Source organism: Pteropus medius, unplaced genomic scaffold, assembly GCF_902729225.1.
Source record: "Pteropus medius unplaced genomic scaffold, Ma_sr-lr_union100, whole genome shotgun sequence".
Classification (NCBI taxonomy): Eukaryota; Metazoa; Chordata; class Mammalia; order Chiroptera; family Pteropodidae; genus Pteropus; species Pteropus medius.
Window position 1 is genome coordinate 17884113 of NW_024344378.1, and position 17015 is coordinate 17901127.

At 37.5% G+C, this 17015-nt stretch overlaps 1 protein-coding gene and 1 pseudogene across 1 annotated transcript in view; both read right to left on the bottom strand.

Annotated features, from left to right (window-relative positions):
- SLK (STE20 like kinase) overlaps positions 1-6795 on the bottom strand; it is a 45760-nt gene extending 38965 nt beyond the window's left edge. Inside the window, 1 exon segment of the mRNA XM_039871281.1 lies at positions 6083-6795. Within this exon segment, the coding sequence (XP_039727215.1) occupies positions 6083-6232 (150 nt within the window). The 5' untranslated portion in view covers positions 6233-6795.
- Positions 6796-8063: 1268 nt separating this feature from the next.
- Positions 8064-8182, bottom strand: LOC120610020 (uncharacterized; annotated as a pseudogene).
- Positions 8183-17015: the final 8833 nt, after the last annotated feature.

Genomic DNA, 17015 nt, shown 5'->3' on the forward strand with positions numbered 1-17015 from the left:
CCCTTAGATACAGTGATTAAACCAACAATGGGACCATTTGGTTTAACATAAGTAATAAATAAAAGTTACATTAGAAAGTATAGTGCCTCCTACATTGTTGCTTGAAAATAACTTGATTTATCAGGATCTAGTACTAGAGAACTCTGAAAATCAAAACTGAAATAAAAATTGATAACCATGTGAAACTATTTTAAACAAATATAATAGATATAAAGTGATAAAAGAAACAGTCTCATTAATTTACTAACGAAAAGCATGACAATTTTTGACATGAAGACAACGAAATAACTAATGTTAATAAAAACAAGAATTGAATAACGGATGCCAAGATATTACTTTAAAGAAGATATAACTTATATTGATAAAAAGTTTTCAGAGACCAGTCATGATCATTTAAAAATCACTATGTTTTTGTTTTCATGAATCACAAATAGAACTTGACCACTCTACATAAACAAATAGGGGGGTAGAGAAAAACATAACTTATTAAGTTTCCTGTACTGGTTTCATGTTCTAAACAAATCAGGGTAAAAATTATATCCTCTTATAATGCTCTTGTTTCAACAGCAGTTACTTTCCCGGATGGTGACAATATAAGTAATTTTTAAATTTTCATTTATTTTCTTCCTATATTTCTACATTTCAAGACTATATAATACTTTCACAATGAGAAATATATTTTAATAAAATTCTCAGCTACAAATTGAAAGACCAAGCATAGAAAATATAGATGACCTTAGTACTACAAAGGTGTTAGTCAATCAAAAGGGGGAGGGAAAAAAATAAGATGAATACAAAAAGAATCTAAAAGACAAAGAATAAAAAGAAAGAGATGAACCCAAACACTTTAATAATCACTGGGACTGATTCTATTAATTTGAATGATTTGATCTCAAGGTTGAGAACTCAAAGGTATTCCTCCTCCTACCAAGAAAAGTCCAGTGTATAAAAACATTCAACCATAAGAAAATACAAAAACTAAACCAACCAAATCACAGTTTATGAACATTTACTACATGCAAGGCATTAGCTGAAGATGTAGAAAACACAAAGACAAACACAGCACCCCACAAAAATTTGTTCTCAGAAAGAAATGCAGTATAAAAATCTATTAAAGCATGCTCAAGAATTGGTCTGCTATGATCAATTTGTTCATTGAAAAAATATTTACTGAGTACCTTCTAGATGTCAGGCACTGTTCCAGATGCTGACAGTGTAAAAAATACACAAAATCCTTCTGCACTCATGGCACTTATAATTGTGGGGAGAAGACATATAAGAAAAGAGAGTATGTTAGTGATAAGTACTCTGGAAAAATTAAAGTAAGGTAATAAGAAAGATGAGGAGATGGGGGGTACACAGGGAAGAAATTACAATTTAAATAGCGTAGTTAAGTTAGACTTCACTGAGGTGATGATATTTGAGCATATCGGTATCAATAAAGTTCAATTATCATCTTTGCTTTTTTGAGCTATGTAGTTAAATTGGAAATTTTAGTATTTTGCAAAGAAATAAGGTATAAAAACTTCCAATTATTTCGAGTATGCTATTCTATATAATAGTATGCATTATGCTATTAGATATCATTCATTGAGCAATTACATTGTGCCAAGCACTGTTCTTTGCACTCCCCATTTATTAACTTATTTAATATTTGTATCGATAGGTTCAGCCAAAAGAAATAATCATATTGATTATTTTAATAGAGAGAATTTAATATAATGGTTGACTTGTTAACTAGGTAACTAAAAAATTAGAAAAGGTGAAGGGTCAGGGAGGTAACAACTGCAGGAAAAAGCTACTACCCTAGGACCAGAGGAACCAAGGGAAGGAACTAGAATTATTGAAACTCAAAAGCTTAGAGGAAAGGTTCTGCAGAGCTGAAACTCAGATCCCTGAGGAGAGTGTGCTACTTGGCTGCTGCCAGCATCTCTGAACTTGGAAGAGGGGTCACATGGAACCAGGACACCTTTTGAAAAAGAGGGGACCAGCCAAGTGAAGCTGGTATTATGAAGGGTTATGATATTAACTCTGTAAGTGTTGGAAAAACTACAAATGATTCAACTGCTCTTGCTGGGATGAAGAATTTCCACTAGGATGGTGGTAAGACTAACAGGGAAACAGACAAGAAGCCCACAGGAAACAGAGAAAAGCCAAGTTCTCTCTTCCTCCTCCTCTTTGCAGCCTCCCTCTAGTGCTCCATACTTATAAAAACTAAAAGTGAACAGCTGGCAAGGTAGAAATGTGATTTGCCAAATGGTTAAAATCCAAAATATACTACAAATAAACAAGAAAAGACATAGAACAGAAACATGAAGAGACTTGAACACAAAAGAAGAAATCCAATTTACCAATAAACCTATTAAAAGAATTACTTATTAGTAGTCAGAGAAAAGTGAATTAAAACCACAATAAATATATATATATATAAACATCAGACTGCCAAAACTGAAAAATTCTGACAACATCAAATGTTGGCGAGGATGGAGAGCAAAGAAATTCTCATATGCTGCTGGTGGGAGTGTAAACTAGTGTAGTTTGGCATCATCTAGCATAATTAAAGATACACTACCCTATAACCCAACAATTCTACTCCTGAGTTAAGTCTTAGCAAATCTTATGCATATATGCATCAGTTTGGTGTATAAAAGCCAAAACCTAGAAACAACTAATATACTCGTTAACAGCAGAATGGTAAATAACTGGTGATATAACCATATAATGGAATTCTATGCTATAATGAACATGAACTAACTACAGCTCCAGGTGATAACAAAGATTAACCTCACAAACACAATGCTGATTTTGAAAGAGGCAAGACACAAAAAGAATACACTCAATATGATTCCATTCAAATAAAGTTCAAGTGCATAAAAAGCTAAATTTATAATGTTTATGGATACATATCTAGATGGTAAGCTATAAAGAAAAGCAAAGAAATTAGTAACTTAAAGATAGGATAGTGGTTTCCTTTACGAGAAGAGAGGGATCAATTAAGAACAGAGGTGGGAGGGATTCTGGGGTACTAGTAGAATTCCCTGACTTTGATGATTAATAGGAGTTTACTTTATTATTATTTGCTAAATGTACATGTTTTTGTACATTTCAATACAAAGGTTATATATTTCAGTTTTTTTTTTTAAAAAAAAAAAGGTGCATGTCATCAGTGCCATAAAACAATCACTTTCATCCAGTACCCAGTCAGGAGTTCGGCTTCAATTCAATATATAATTTTATGTCAGTCCTTTTTTCTTCTGTTAAAGACAACAGAAATTCAAATGCAAAAAAAAAAAAAGAGGGATGTTATATATTCATTTGTATGTCGAATAATACTATATTGAAAAGAGAAAAAAAGAAAAATAAAAATAGATAAGTCAGAGACTTAGAAAAAGAGAAAATAAATTAAAAATAGGGAAGATTTTTCAAGTACAAAAATAACACAGAGTTGTGTAGTGCTGAACTGAATGGAAAGGATACAACTATATGATGGAAAATGTTTCAAATAAACTAAGTACACAAGATGATTGCCTACTTACAATTTAATCTTTATAACGGTTACCAATTTCCATAAGCAAATGACAGAATCAATTTTACAAATAGTTTTCTACTGCCCACAACATTAAGGTTTGATAGCTTTTTCCCCCACGCAGAAGGAAGTTTATAAACTTAAAATTTCTAGAGTATCTTGGAAAACAAAAACTTCCAGGAAAAAGAGGTAAAGCAGGTCAGGTGAGTTTAAATTTTCTTTTTTAAAAAATCTCAGAGCCCTAGAAGCACAGAAGAGTGAAATGAAAAGATGCAAAGAATTTATGCTCTCCAAATACCACAGTAAAATAATCAAGACCACAAAAATTATCCTTGACACAATTTTATAGTGTTCGACTACATAGAATAAGTCTCTTTTTCAGAAAATTTTCAATTGATATCTCATTGTAAAAAGATATGTTACACTTTGCAGAAAGAGTCATTAATGAAATCACAGAGCATTAGTATGCCCACACAATCATTCTGTGCCATGGGAAAATAGGAAAATGACTCACTATCTTCATAGGTCCCTTTTCCTATCCCATCCTGTATTTTGCTTCTGAGCTGTAAACGTAATAATGGTAATTTCTACCATTTACTGAGCCCTTTTTATGTGCCTTATACTTATTATCTCCTTTAATTCTCACACACTGAGGAGTAGGTCTTATTGATGAAGAAAGTGAGACATGGAATGATTAAGTACTTTGTCTAAGCTCACAGGCTGCTATTGAAGGAGCCCAGATATAGTACAATTCTAGAGCTAGTGTCTTAATAGTACAGTGTTCCTATTAAATAAAACATTTATACCATGAAAACTGCCCATAATCACTTACTGCCTTCTAACTACTGGATTCTAGATGCCTCGAGGATTTATTTTTGCCTTTCCTAAATAACTGCATACTCACAGAGTGTTAATGGGTAAAGAAATCTGAACAAACATTTTCCAGCTAAGAAAACAGAGGTTCAGAGAAGTTAAGTGTTCTGTCCAAGATCACAAAGCTGGTTTGTGACAGCCAGCACTAAAACACAATTCTTTACTCTCAAGAGTGATCTCACTGCACTAAAAGCCCTTCCTACCATACATCTATACAGTAAGCTCTTGCTGAAACCCATACTTTACCCTCTGAAGTTTACTTTGCCAACTTTCACAGCATTAAATAATTTCAATAAGCACTCCCATGTAGGTAACACACATTCTTCTAGCAAATGTCTTGAGAGGTGGACTATGTGCAAAGACAACTGATGAATCCAGATGTACATCATAATTTTTGCCCTGGTCTTATCATAAAAACACAAACACATTAACAATAATATGTGACAAGTGCCATAGCAGCCAGGTGGACAATGTGTTCTGAAAGCACACATAGAGGAGTGGATAGTTCAGCCTGAATAAAGAACGAGAAAGACTAGGGACAGTGAGATGTATCTGAAACAGGGCAAAGGTAGAAGTGGATGGAGCTTAGAAAGGAAGGAAAATGCTATCATTTTTACCAATGGACATTAAAGCAAAAAACAATAGTAAACATGGGGTCAGAAGACCTGAGTTCAAATCTAAACTATGACTTCGAACAATTTCTGAGTCTGTGTCCTCATCTATGAAATGACTTGCCTACCTCACAAGGCTTTTGGGGGCCAAATTATGTGAAAGTACTTTTTAAAAACTGAAAAGTCCCGTATAAACAGAAGTTATTTACGTTTTCACTTCTAGGCAACCTGTGGGTCCTTCCCCCTAACCTGTGTCTCATAATAACCTCACCCTTCAGGATGAAAATATTCCAATGACATCATTCATTCCTATACTCCTTATGAGGCAGTAAACAGTTAATAATAATGCCTTCAGGTTGAAACATCAAACCTCTTTCTACTGAAATAAATATATATGCATATATATATATGCTGTGTGTGTTTTTAATTTCTTAAGAGCTGGTATTGACTTCTAGTCAATGCTCACTATAATTACATTTAGAAACTAGTACCAGATGCAGGTTTTCTTGTGGAAATTTTCTATCAGAAATTCCATTCCATTTTACAGTATGTTGTCAAGCGACCAACTCAAAAATAGTCTGCAAGTAGCAATCACTATGTTCTCACCCCCAAGAGACTAGTTATGTGTTAGCTATAGACACTGCTATATGTCCTGGACCCTAAAAAAGAAAATGTCTTAGGAAAAGCACACATATGACTGCAAATAGCAAGTAAACAAATATAAGTCTACTGAAAAGTATCGGTTTCTACAAGCACAATGATTTTAAAACACTTGAGGGCCACAGCCTGACCCGAGCTTTAAAGAACATCATCATTTCCTCTAAAGTTTGACAGCAGACATTATAACCTTGCCTCCCTTTAGCAATCACTCTTTAAACTACGTCCAGACCCAATTTTGTTCAACTTTAAACCCTACTGTCTTAGCTGCTCCTTGGACGATAACCTAAGTAAAGTTCCAATGTACGTTCACGAAGTCAAAAAGAGAAAGGGACAAGAAGGACGGTAAATCCCAGTGCCACTCCGGGCCAGTGGCTGTTTTACCTTCCAAGTGCAACTTCCCGTTTTCTCTTACCTTGTACACTTTCCCAAAGGCTCCGTCACCCAATTCTCCTATAATTTCCCAAAACTCCTCAGGGTTCAAATCCCTCTTCACATGTTCGTACTGCTTCTTCTTCTTCTCGCTCCCCAACTTGAAGATCTTACGGAAATTGAAGAAGGACATTTTTCCTCCCAACAGAGTTCCTGGCACTTAAGGACTAAAACAACAATAAAATGCAAAGTTTCTCCTCCCCTCCTCTCCCGCGCGAGCCCGGCGAGCGGCGCCGACCCGCGCGGGCTCTTCTGGCTCCTGCCGCTCGGTCCAAGCGTCCCCGGGGAAGGCGGGGCGCGACTCCGGCTCGGACCCACCGGGTGGGGGGGCTGCGCGGGCGGTCCCTCCGCCGAGCACAGCCCGCGGGCCGCGCGGTGGGCGCCTTGCCCCCCGGCCGGCCCTAGGGGGGCGGCACCTGCCCGGACGCTCGTCTTAACCCGGCCCGGCCCGACGGTCGGAGCGGTCCGGACGCCCGCGGCCGCTGCGGTTTAGGCCCGTGTCACTGCGAGTCTCCAGGGGCGGCGGCCACTTCGGGCGCGAGACGCGGCGGGCGACCTCTGAGGCCGCAGTCGACAGGCCGAGCTCTCGCGCCTCGGGCCGCGAGCCTGGGGTTTCCTCCACACCTATCTGCTCCTGCGGCGCGAGGCCCGCGCGTCCCCTTGGCTCTGGGGCGCCGCCGCCGCCTGCCTCCCTCCCTCCGCAGCCCACACAGCCTCGGTCTGGCGCGCGCGCCGACGCCGACGCCGCACAGCGCCCGCGCACTCTCCCGACCGCGCGCTCCGCTCTCCGCGCGCTCGCGCGGAGGCGTCCCCTCTGGCCCCGCGCACGCGCGTTGGGCGCAGCCTTCTGGCACCCGGAGGGGCTCCAGGGCGTGCAGCGCGGTTTGCGACGTGGACGCTTGCGCCTGTCGTTCCTTGATGATTGCTCCCCATTTGTTCTCCAAGCCCTAAGTCCTGGTCTGCCCACGGCATTGGCGGAGTTGCCCCCGTGGTCAGGACCCTGTTGATTGCGTTAGCGGATGTTGCTTCCATCATGGATCTGGGAATATTTGTAGAGTGAAAGCTGAGCTGTCCGGATTGGGGCCGGAAAGTGGACTTTTGCGCTCTCATGTGGGTCCCAGAATACAGTGAGAGGGGAGTATGTGTGGTGGCTGGGAACTTTGGAGCCAGAGATTACTAGTTCTGTGACCTTGGGCGATATCCTCTCCCAGCCTCAGTTTCTTCATTGTGGAGAGGAGTATATGAGGCAATGGATAGAAGCCCTTCGTACGGTGCCTGCACTGGCAAACGTTCAATTTTAGTTCTTGCTGTTATAAGTGTGCAGATAAGATGGACGGATATGTGAAAAGCTCACTTTTCTAGTAATAACCGCGACATTCGTTGAGGGTAATCTACTTTCTGGCCGCTTCCACAGCTGGCCACTTCCACAGCTGTAATCCTGGTGCCACCCTTCGTGACTCCATCGGAACCACTTAGTAAGGCCTTCGCTTCCTGAACTGCGTCCGACCCCTTGGACAGCACTTCTGGAAGACTGCCTGGTGGGGCAATGTGGGCGTTGGCTGGAATCTATCAGATAGTGACCTGCCTTCCTCTCAGCCAGAGGAGAACTCTTTCAGGGCAGTGTCTTGTTGCTCATCATGGTATCCAAATACCTGACCACATTCCTGGCGTATAATAGGAAGGCAGGTCACTTGACCTAATGGAGGCTATGGGTGCAGAGGCAACGTTACTGTCTATATAACGCCCACATACCCCTCCCTAACCATTTTGCCCTACAGCCGCAAAATCGCCTAACAAAACCCTTCTTCCAGTAAGAGGGTTAGAATGATTTTGTTTCTCAAGATCCCTCTATTTTTTAAGTTTTATTGACATATAATTGACATACGATAAATTATATATTTAATTTATATTTTGACAAATGTAAACAATACCATAACTAATTTATTTTTATTTTATTTTTTTAAAGCCTACAGCACCCAGTATTCCTAGGTGGTCTCCCATCCAAGTACTAACCAGGCCTGACCCTGCTTCGCTTCCTAGATCAGAGGAGATGGGTTGTGTTCAGGGTGGCATGGCTGTGGACCTAATCTATTTTTAATTAGTATCACTTATGTAGGTGACACTAGACGTAAAGATATTATCAATGATGATAATACATAATCATCTTGGAAAACAACAAAATAAAAATTACTTTAATGTTACCATCCAGATATAACCATTGGTAAAATTTTATTATATTTCCAAACAGGACTTTTGGGCTCTGCATTACCTTTTTTTTTACATGGATTAAATTATAGTGCATTTAAAGGTTTACATTCTATACTTTTATATTTCAGTATGATTCATAATTTTTTCTTGCATCATCAGATATTTAGATTACATAGAACTTTTCTCTATTTTAGATAAAACATTGATAAATATCTTTGTTCACATATCCTTTTCCACATATTTGATTATTTCCTTAGGCAAATTACCAGAAGTGGATTTGGGTCAAAGGTTTAAGTCTGTTTCCTTTTTTTGTTCTTTTCAAAATAGAAAAACCTTTACTGTTTTCTCAAATTAAAAGATGGTATATCATTGTTGTAAATTAATTGAAATAATAGAGAAATGATAAACTAGGAAGCTGTCTGTAAGTCTCCCCTCCTGCCTTTCTCCTACCCACCTTCACCCCCAACCAAACCCCTTGTTAAAGTTAAGTCTATGTGCATGAGGGAACTATGGGAGTGGTAACAAAAATGTTCTAAAACTAAATTGTAGTAATGATTCACAACCGTATACATTTACTAAAATTCATTAGATTATACACTTACGATAAGTGAATTTTATTAAATATAAATTATTACCACAATACATCTGCTTTTAAAAAGTAAGGTATATAGATATATAACTAGATTTTTACTATTCATACACTTTTTTAATATAAAAATGGTATCTAATATGGATCATGGACATTTTTCCATGCCAGCACAAATAGATCTATCTAATTCTTTTTAATAGGTGCATAGAGTCCCAGGGTATAGCTCTACCATAATTTATTTAAGCATTTCTCTATTGGTAAGCATTTAAGTGGTTTCTAGTTTTTTGTCATAAACAACATCGCAGTGAGCATGCACATACAAGTATCTTTGTGTATATGTCCGATTATATTCCCTTAAGATAAAATATGAGTAGAGTTGCTGAGTCAAAGACCATATTAAGAATTTTTTTACCTATATCACCAAATTGGCCTCTAGAATTGTACTAATTTATACTCCTAATAACAATGTATGAGAGTGCCAGTTTCACCACACCCTGAATAGCACCAAAGTATCAGTCTATCTTTTTAATCTTTGCCAACCTGATAGCCCAAAATAACCTCTCATTTACAATTCTCTGATTATAGTGATGTAACACCTTTTCATATGTATATCGGCCACCTTGATTTCTTATTTTGTGAATTGTCTCATCATATCAATGAATAATATCAAATGATGTTAGTATTGTTCAAGCGATGTGATCAAGTCTACCATACTTTAGTGACATAGAGTTACTAATAGGTCACACATTTTTTCCATAAATTTATAGCCACAGAAATTATTTAATAATACCAGTGAAATGTCATTTAGAAAGATTCAGATTTTCCCAGTAAAGACCCTGATTTCTAGATTTTTGTGTTATTTGTAAATCATGGTTTGGCTTCCTTGAATTTTTAAACCTTTAAAAGTGAAGTTTCCAGTGACCACGTGAAGTATTCATTTAATACACAATTTTTTGGCTCCACTCCCCTTTAAGACATTCTCACTAACAGCTTGGTGGGAGGAAAACTATCTTCACAATTTACCAGGTAACTAACCTTCACTGATGATAATAATAAGGATATCATTAAAAATTAAAAATTGAATATGTATTGAGTGCTTACTATGTGCTAGCACTGTGTGAAGTGATTTTTAACATCGTCTCATCTAAACCTCTTATCAACCCGATGAAGCAGGTATTATGATAGGGCCCCATATAAAAGCGAAGAAAACTGAAACAGTTAAATAGCATGGTCATGACCTCAGAAACAGTAATGGCAGATCTGAACTGGAATCCAAATCTTGGTAAACCAAACTCCCTAGCATTTAACTTCACTAAGACTGTCTCCTTAGTGTTACTGAGCTTTTAATAACTACCTCACAGGATTGTTGCCACTGCTGTTTCTTTCTTCTTTCCTTTACTGAAAACGTACTCTATTCACTGTCTCCACTTTGTTAGCTCCCAAGCACGTATGTGTGAGTGTGGATCCGTGGGTATATATGTGTATATCTGTTTATACGTGAATATGTATGTATGTGTATATGTGTAAATATATTAAGTATATGGGAGTATGTATGTGTGTTTGTATATGAGCATGTGTGTTTGTGTATAAATATATGTGTGTATGGGTATTTGAGGATACATTTGTATGTAGGCATATGTATATCTAAGTATGTGTGTGAGGGTATGTGTATATTTCTACCTCTAGACAGAGCATTTTGAGGGCAGGTACCATGTCTTGCTCATTCTTGCATCTTCTACATCTAGCCCAATGTCTTCCTATTCCATAAATTTCTGTTGAATAATAAATGAAAATGAAAGAACTTTACACCTAGTGAAAGCAAATTATGTGTTAATTCCTTTTCTCCTCTTTATTTCTAATTTAGGCAGTAAATTTACTAGCAAGTTCTTTAAATGCTATTGTGTAGCTTATAAGGGAAGTAGCAAATTCCTTTGGTGTACAAATACTCTGTGGTGTAAATACATTTGTCTATCCTTGTGGAGTTATATTTTTAGAAAGTTTTTTTTTTTTAAATAACCTACAGTTATGACAATTACTCTCCTGAAATAGAATTGTGCATGATTCAGAAAATTCCAAGTTGGATATTTGGTCATTTTTTTTCTATTTTAAAAGTAAACAAATCACCTGATAAGCTATTTTTGTTTCAAAGAGGGAATCTAAAAATATCCTCTTTTCTACTTCATCTCCCTTTCTGCATCATAGAGAATGGTTATACTCACAGTCCCGCCCTCTCGTCATCCCTAGCTACTTCTGCTGAAATGAATCATAAACATTTAGCAGTGTAATTACAAGTCCTAACATATTCAAATATGGAAAAATTAAAAAAATAAAAACCGTACAGACATATTTCTTTTACAAGGGGCATTCACATTCCAGTTTAAAAAATCTAGATGCTGTAACCTCTTTTGAACTTTAAGGATTTGAATGGTCACTATCGAATTTTTTTCATTCAGACATTGACTAGCTGCAGTGTTCAGGAAATTAGTTGGGGTTGACGAAAGCCTTTGTGCTCTTCTATTGCTCCATACTTTTATGTATTACAATTCTTCTGTCCTTGTTTCATAAGACAGTTTGGATGTGACAGTTTTGAGCACTGGCTCAAAATTATTTGACCTGTCATTAACTAGCTCTGAGTTTCATTTTTAACAGAGGTGACTTTGGGGAGATGAAACAATTCAGAATGACCCAGAAAACAGAATATCTGGTAAGGTAAGATTTTGGTAGAAGATTGATTCTTCGGTGTGATCTCTAAAAGCCCTTGCAACCGTAAAATTCTATTTTCATTGTGCCCTTAACTTTAGTTGCCTTATATATATATATACTAGTAATCGTATCCATTTTTCTGACACAACTGTGACTGAAGAGTATATAAATGCAATTCAGAATTTCAAAAAGAAGAACTTGTCTGTCGAAATTCATTGAGAACCCCTCTTTCCACTGCAAACTATTCTTGGAATAATCTTTAAGAAATTTACCTAGTGAGATAGGAAAGCCTGCTATATGCCTTGGGGGCTGGGAGGGATAGTCCCAGAGTAATGTCAGTGGCTATCTTCTAAAAGAAATTTTCAGGTTTTCCTGTGAAGAAATAACTTCCGAAGTTCCTACTATCATCTTGTTTTCTTCCTCCTTTCCTCTTCTAATCTTTCAGAACAGCAGGTTTTTAATGAAAACCTTGTTACTGTGCATTCCTGTTTCACACAGCTGCCCCAACAATTAGATACCACAATTTGTGGCTTATTCCAGTAAATTGTTAACATAATAATGAGACACTGTCTATTTGTTTAGGAAATCACAATGTTTTCTATTTCTGTGGCTCATATTTTATGTTACTTGAGGAGGAAATTAATATAGATTCCTATTAGAGGCATATATATTCTCATTTTTATTCATATGAACTTTATAAAATGACCATTTCTAACAAAAATGAAGAAATTATTTGTGATTGAGGGTTCGGCTGAATAAAAATATACATATTACAGAGCTGACTCTTTAAATAACTATTTAGAGTTGCCACTTTTTTCATTCATGCCTTCATTCAACAGATGGTCTCAATTTTCTACTATATGCTAGGCAGTATTCTACTGTATACCCCAGTAGGGACTGGGAAATTGATCAGAATCAAAACAGAAAAAAAAAAACAAACAGGAAACTGCAGCCTCTTGCAACTTATATTCTCAATAGTTACGTGAGATTTAAACAAATAATAAAGAACAGATATTATCTTGTAATCCAGTGATTCTCAACTGGGGATGATTCCTCCCCTCCCTCTCCCCCCGCCACCCATCCCCAGGATATTTGGCAATTTGTACAGACTTTTTTGGTTGTCACAAATGGGGGAGAGGGTGCTACTGGCATCTGGTGGCTAGAGACCAGGGATGCTGCTAAATATCCTACAAGGCACAAGACAGCTCCTCATCCCCACCCCCAGCAAAGAATTATCCAGTTCAGATTAAGAAACCCTGTACTAATCTTTCGTATTAGAGATCAGGATATTGGTTTCCTTGAGGGGCTAGTGACCAGAAGAAGACATGAGGGAGACTCCTGGATGCTGATTACATGAGTGAGTTTATTATGTAAAAATTCACTAAATTCTGCTCTTACGATTTTTTGTATGCATAATTTTAATAGCAATCGTTTATTTGGTTTATGAATCTGCAATTTGGGCAGGACTCAGGCATTTTTTGTATGCATAATTTTAACACATAGCCACTACATTCTTTGAAACAACTCCTGTCAAGAGGTAAGGGGGTCTATGAACCCTCCCCTTGAATCTTGGAGCCATGACTGCTTAACCAATATAATACAACAGAAGTGATACTACCAATTTCTGGACCCATACCTTAAGAAATTGGCCATTTCCACTTCTTGTCACTTGGGATCCTCACTCCTGGAAACTAGCCACCATGCTCTGAGGAAGCCCAAACAAACCATGGACAGGCCCACCTGGAGAGACCTGTGTGGAATGGAACATAGGCCCCAAGCTCTCAGCCCTGGTTGAGCTCCTACCTAACAGCCAGCATCAATTGCCAGCCATGTGAGTGAACCATCTTGAAGATATCGTCCAGCATCTGGTCAAACTACCCCAGCTGATTTCAAATGGTGAAGAGCCAAGCCTTCCCCACTGAGCCCTGCCCAAATTGCAGATTCATAAACCAAATAAACGATTGCTATTAATTTAAGGCAAAGAGTTTTAGGGAAGATTGCTAAGCAACAATCTGTAACTGGAACAATATTAAGTAAATAAAAATTTTACTTTAAAAAGGAGTACTATTGCCACAGAACTTTGGGAAATTCTTGGTTAAGTAAAGTTTTAAAGTTTCTCTTATTACAGAACTTCTAATGGGCTAATATGTTTTGTGTTTCTGCACAAGAGTATCCATGTATCGCAAACATTTTTAACCCCATAATCTGTATTTTAAAGTGCCACCTTGCAAAATTGGTATTCAGTGGACCAGACTTTAAGAAAACCAGACTAACCTTTCAGTAATTCAGTACTGAAATTCTGATCCTTAAAATTGCAGAATATCAGGATAGTTTTAACTAGAAAACTCATATGGAACACAGTTAATTATGGTAATAAAGTAAAATACCTGAAATTTGCCTAATGAAAAATTTTTTAAATTATTTGAAAAGTTCTCATGGCAGTTTAAAATTTTAGATGGCATCTCAGTAGTTATTTCAAAGTCCCTGAGGTCATAATCAATGGCTATATAAGTTAAAAAATAAAAATAAAAAACATAAACTCTGTTTTCACTTGGAAAGTAATAGTAGAAATGTATACTTAAATGTTAATGTCATAGAATATTTTCCATGTTTCCTTAAATTCTCACTTGATTTTAAATTGAACTACACAGCGTACTTATAATATACTGATTGAAAATTGCCTACTTATTTGTCCAGACCCTAAAAACAACATTGGACTGAACTCGATAAATCGAGAGATTATATCCTGTCTCCTGTCTAGTGGCACTCATATTTATTCTTTATTGTCATCAAAAAGTAAATGGAGGCTTTGTTTTGGTTTTCTTATCAAAGACCAATTCCCAGTCCCCCCAATACATTTAGTTCCCCCATGTCTCAGCTCAGATGTATCAATTCAGCATAAGAGAATTTTGGAGTAAAAACTACGGCATCAAAGTATAGCATTATACAGACTAAATACTGACCAGTTTCCCAGGTACCCCTTGTCATCATTCTCCCTTCAAATCCTCTACTAGAGCTTGACCCCTGAAAATAGAGTTCTCCAATCAGTCTTCTTTATTTTACTGTGGATTTACCCTGGATCAACAGTATCTTGATTTCCATACACGGGTTCAAACAGAAAAAAAAAAAACCTTTGTTTTCAAACTATGCTGACTCTAATCACTTCACTCCCAAACCAACCAAGTTGGGAATTCTGATTTCTAGATTTCTCTTTGGTTGTGGAAAGACCAGTTGTTTGGCTTTTGTGCACCACACAAAAGCCCACTGATGAAAGGGCAGGGGGAGGCTGAAATTCAGTCCACATTTTATTACCTAGGCTGAGAGCCTGTGAGTCTTACTGCCCAAAGGGACACCTTTTTCTTGTTTTAACAAAAATGATTTATAAAGTAGTGGTAGTGTTGGCCTCTAACTTAGACTTCAGTGTCATCATTTAAACAACCGGTTGTTCTTTTTCCTATCTTTTCTGTTGTCTTAGGCTTTGTACTATTCCATGGCATTTCAGAAATGTCTTTTAAATGAGAGGACCACCCCACCACCACCACCACCTTTTGTGGTTCTCCCTATAATATGAAAGCCACTTTGGTGAGTTTTATACCTGTGATTAACACCAATAATTATACCGAGATTTGTAGAACATTTTGCTTCTAATCGATTTTCACTAAATTCCTCAAAACATAGGCTTCAAGTGGAACCCTGCAAGTCCTTTCCTCCCATTGAGCCTTGAGCCTTTATGCCTCACTTAGGAGACCACCCTAATTCCATTCTATAGCTTTGCCTTTCAAATGTTTGCTGGTTCACATAACAACAAGGATTAGGGAATTATTGAAGGATCAAGACTGCTTTGAAGCCAAGTATTACTGCTACCCAACCCCAGAAACAATCTTGCTAAATCAACAAACTCAGAAGCACTAGCTTTCTCCCAGAGGGCTTTCCTTTGTCTTCCCCTCAAGCTGCATGATTTACTTTCCCCAAAAGAGGTTATGTTCCATTAGGTTTTGATAGCATCCAGATTCTCCAGATAAACTCATTTACAATGTGGTAAACTCCTTTAAACCAGGCCAACTGAATTATTTTCAAATTAGTCACTCTATCGAACTGGCAAAACAAGCTAGTTTGATTATTAATATAAAATTAATGTAATGTGATGTGCTTCATTAACGTCAATAAAACATTCTTTTTATTAAAGAACAGAGTTTCTGTATAGTCAAAGTATTATTTATTTGTGTGTTGCACAGAAGGAAAACTTCAATATTCCTTTAATTTTCAAGAGCAGGTAGAAAATTAACCAGAATTTAAAACTATTTCAATGAGTCTTAAACAAAGGGAGGGGGGAAGCTGGTTTTTAAAAAAGAAAGAAAGAAAAAAAAAGGCAGTGATATTTCTGATCTAGAAGACATTTTATCTTTTACAATTACTTAACATGAGAAGTGAAGCACTTGGAAAGACCAGCAATTAAATGATGTTAGTCAATAGTTTAACAAAAGAAGCCAAAGCTGAGGAGCAAGAGCCAAAACTCAGTGCTGTTCTTAGCTGTCTCAGCTATCTTTGAAAGAGGTCTTACTGACAAATTTAAAGTGTCATTGGGCAGAATGACAGAAAACTGGCTTCGCTACAGAAGTGGTGCTAAATGTGCCACTCAGTTCTCCCTTCAGGACCAAAGGATTTATTCCCTTGGGTAATGGGAGATAGTCCTCTCCAGAATTGTCCCAACGAAAGAGTCTCCTCTCTCCAGGTCACATTCCCTTCCTGAGACAGCCTCATCCATGGACTGGTTGATGCCAGGGTACCTCAAGTCTGGCCCTCTTGCACCAACGCAGGAAAACTCTAAAGGGCCATCCTAGCCCCAGAGATCCCAGTGAGATTAGTCGAGGCCTTTGCTGAGACTATTTCACAGTCCACCTTCTTCCTGCCCAGTCCTGCTTCCTTCCCTTCCCTTCCACAGCTGTTGAACCCAACAGTGCTCTCCAGGTAATAAACTTTCAGAACGCTTATCTTTGTCTCAGAGTTGGCTTCCCCCAAAACTTCTTTTTTCCCCTAGTTTTATTGAGATGTAATTGACATATGATACTATGTAAGTTTGAGGTGTATGATGCATTGATTTGATACACTTATATATTTCAAAATGATGGCCACCATAGCTGTTAGCTAATACTGTATGCATTACATTATCACCATTTCTTTTTTGTAGTAAGAACATTTACGATCCACTTTCTTAACAACTTTCAAGTATATAATACAACCTTATTAACTATAATCGCTATGCTGTACATTAGATCCCCAGAACTTATTCATCTTATAACTGGAAGTTTGCACCTTTTGACCAATATCTTCCCTTTTACCCTAACTCCAGCCCCTGATAACCACCATGTCAGTGTCTGTTTCTATGACTTTGGCTTTTTTTTTTTTGAAATCTACT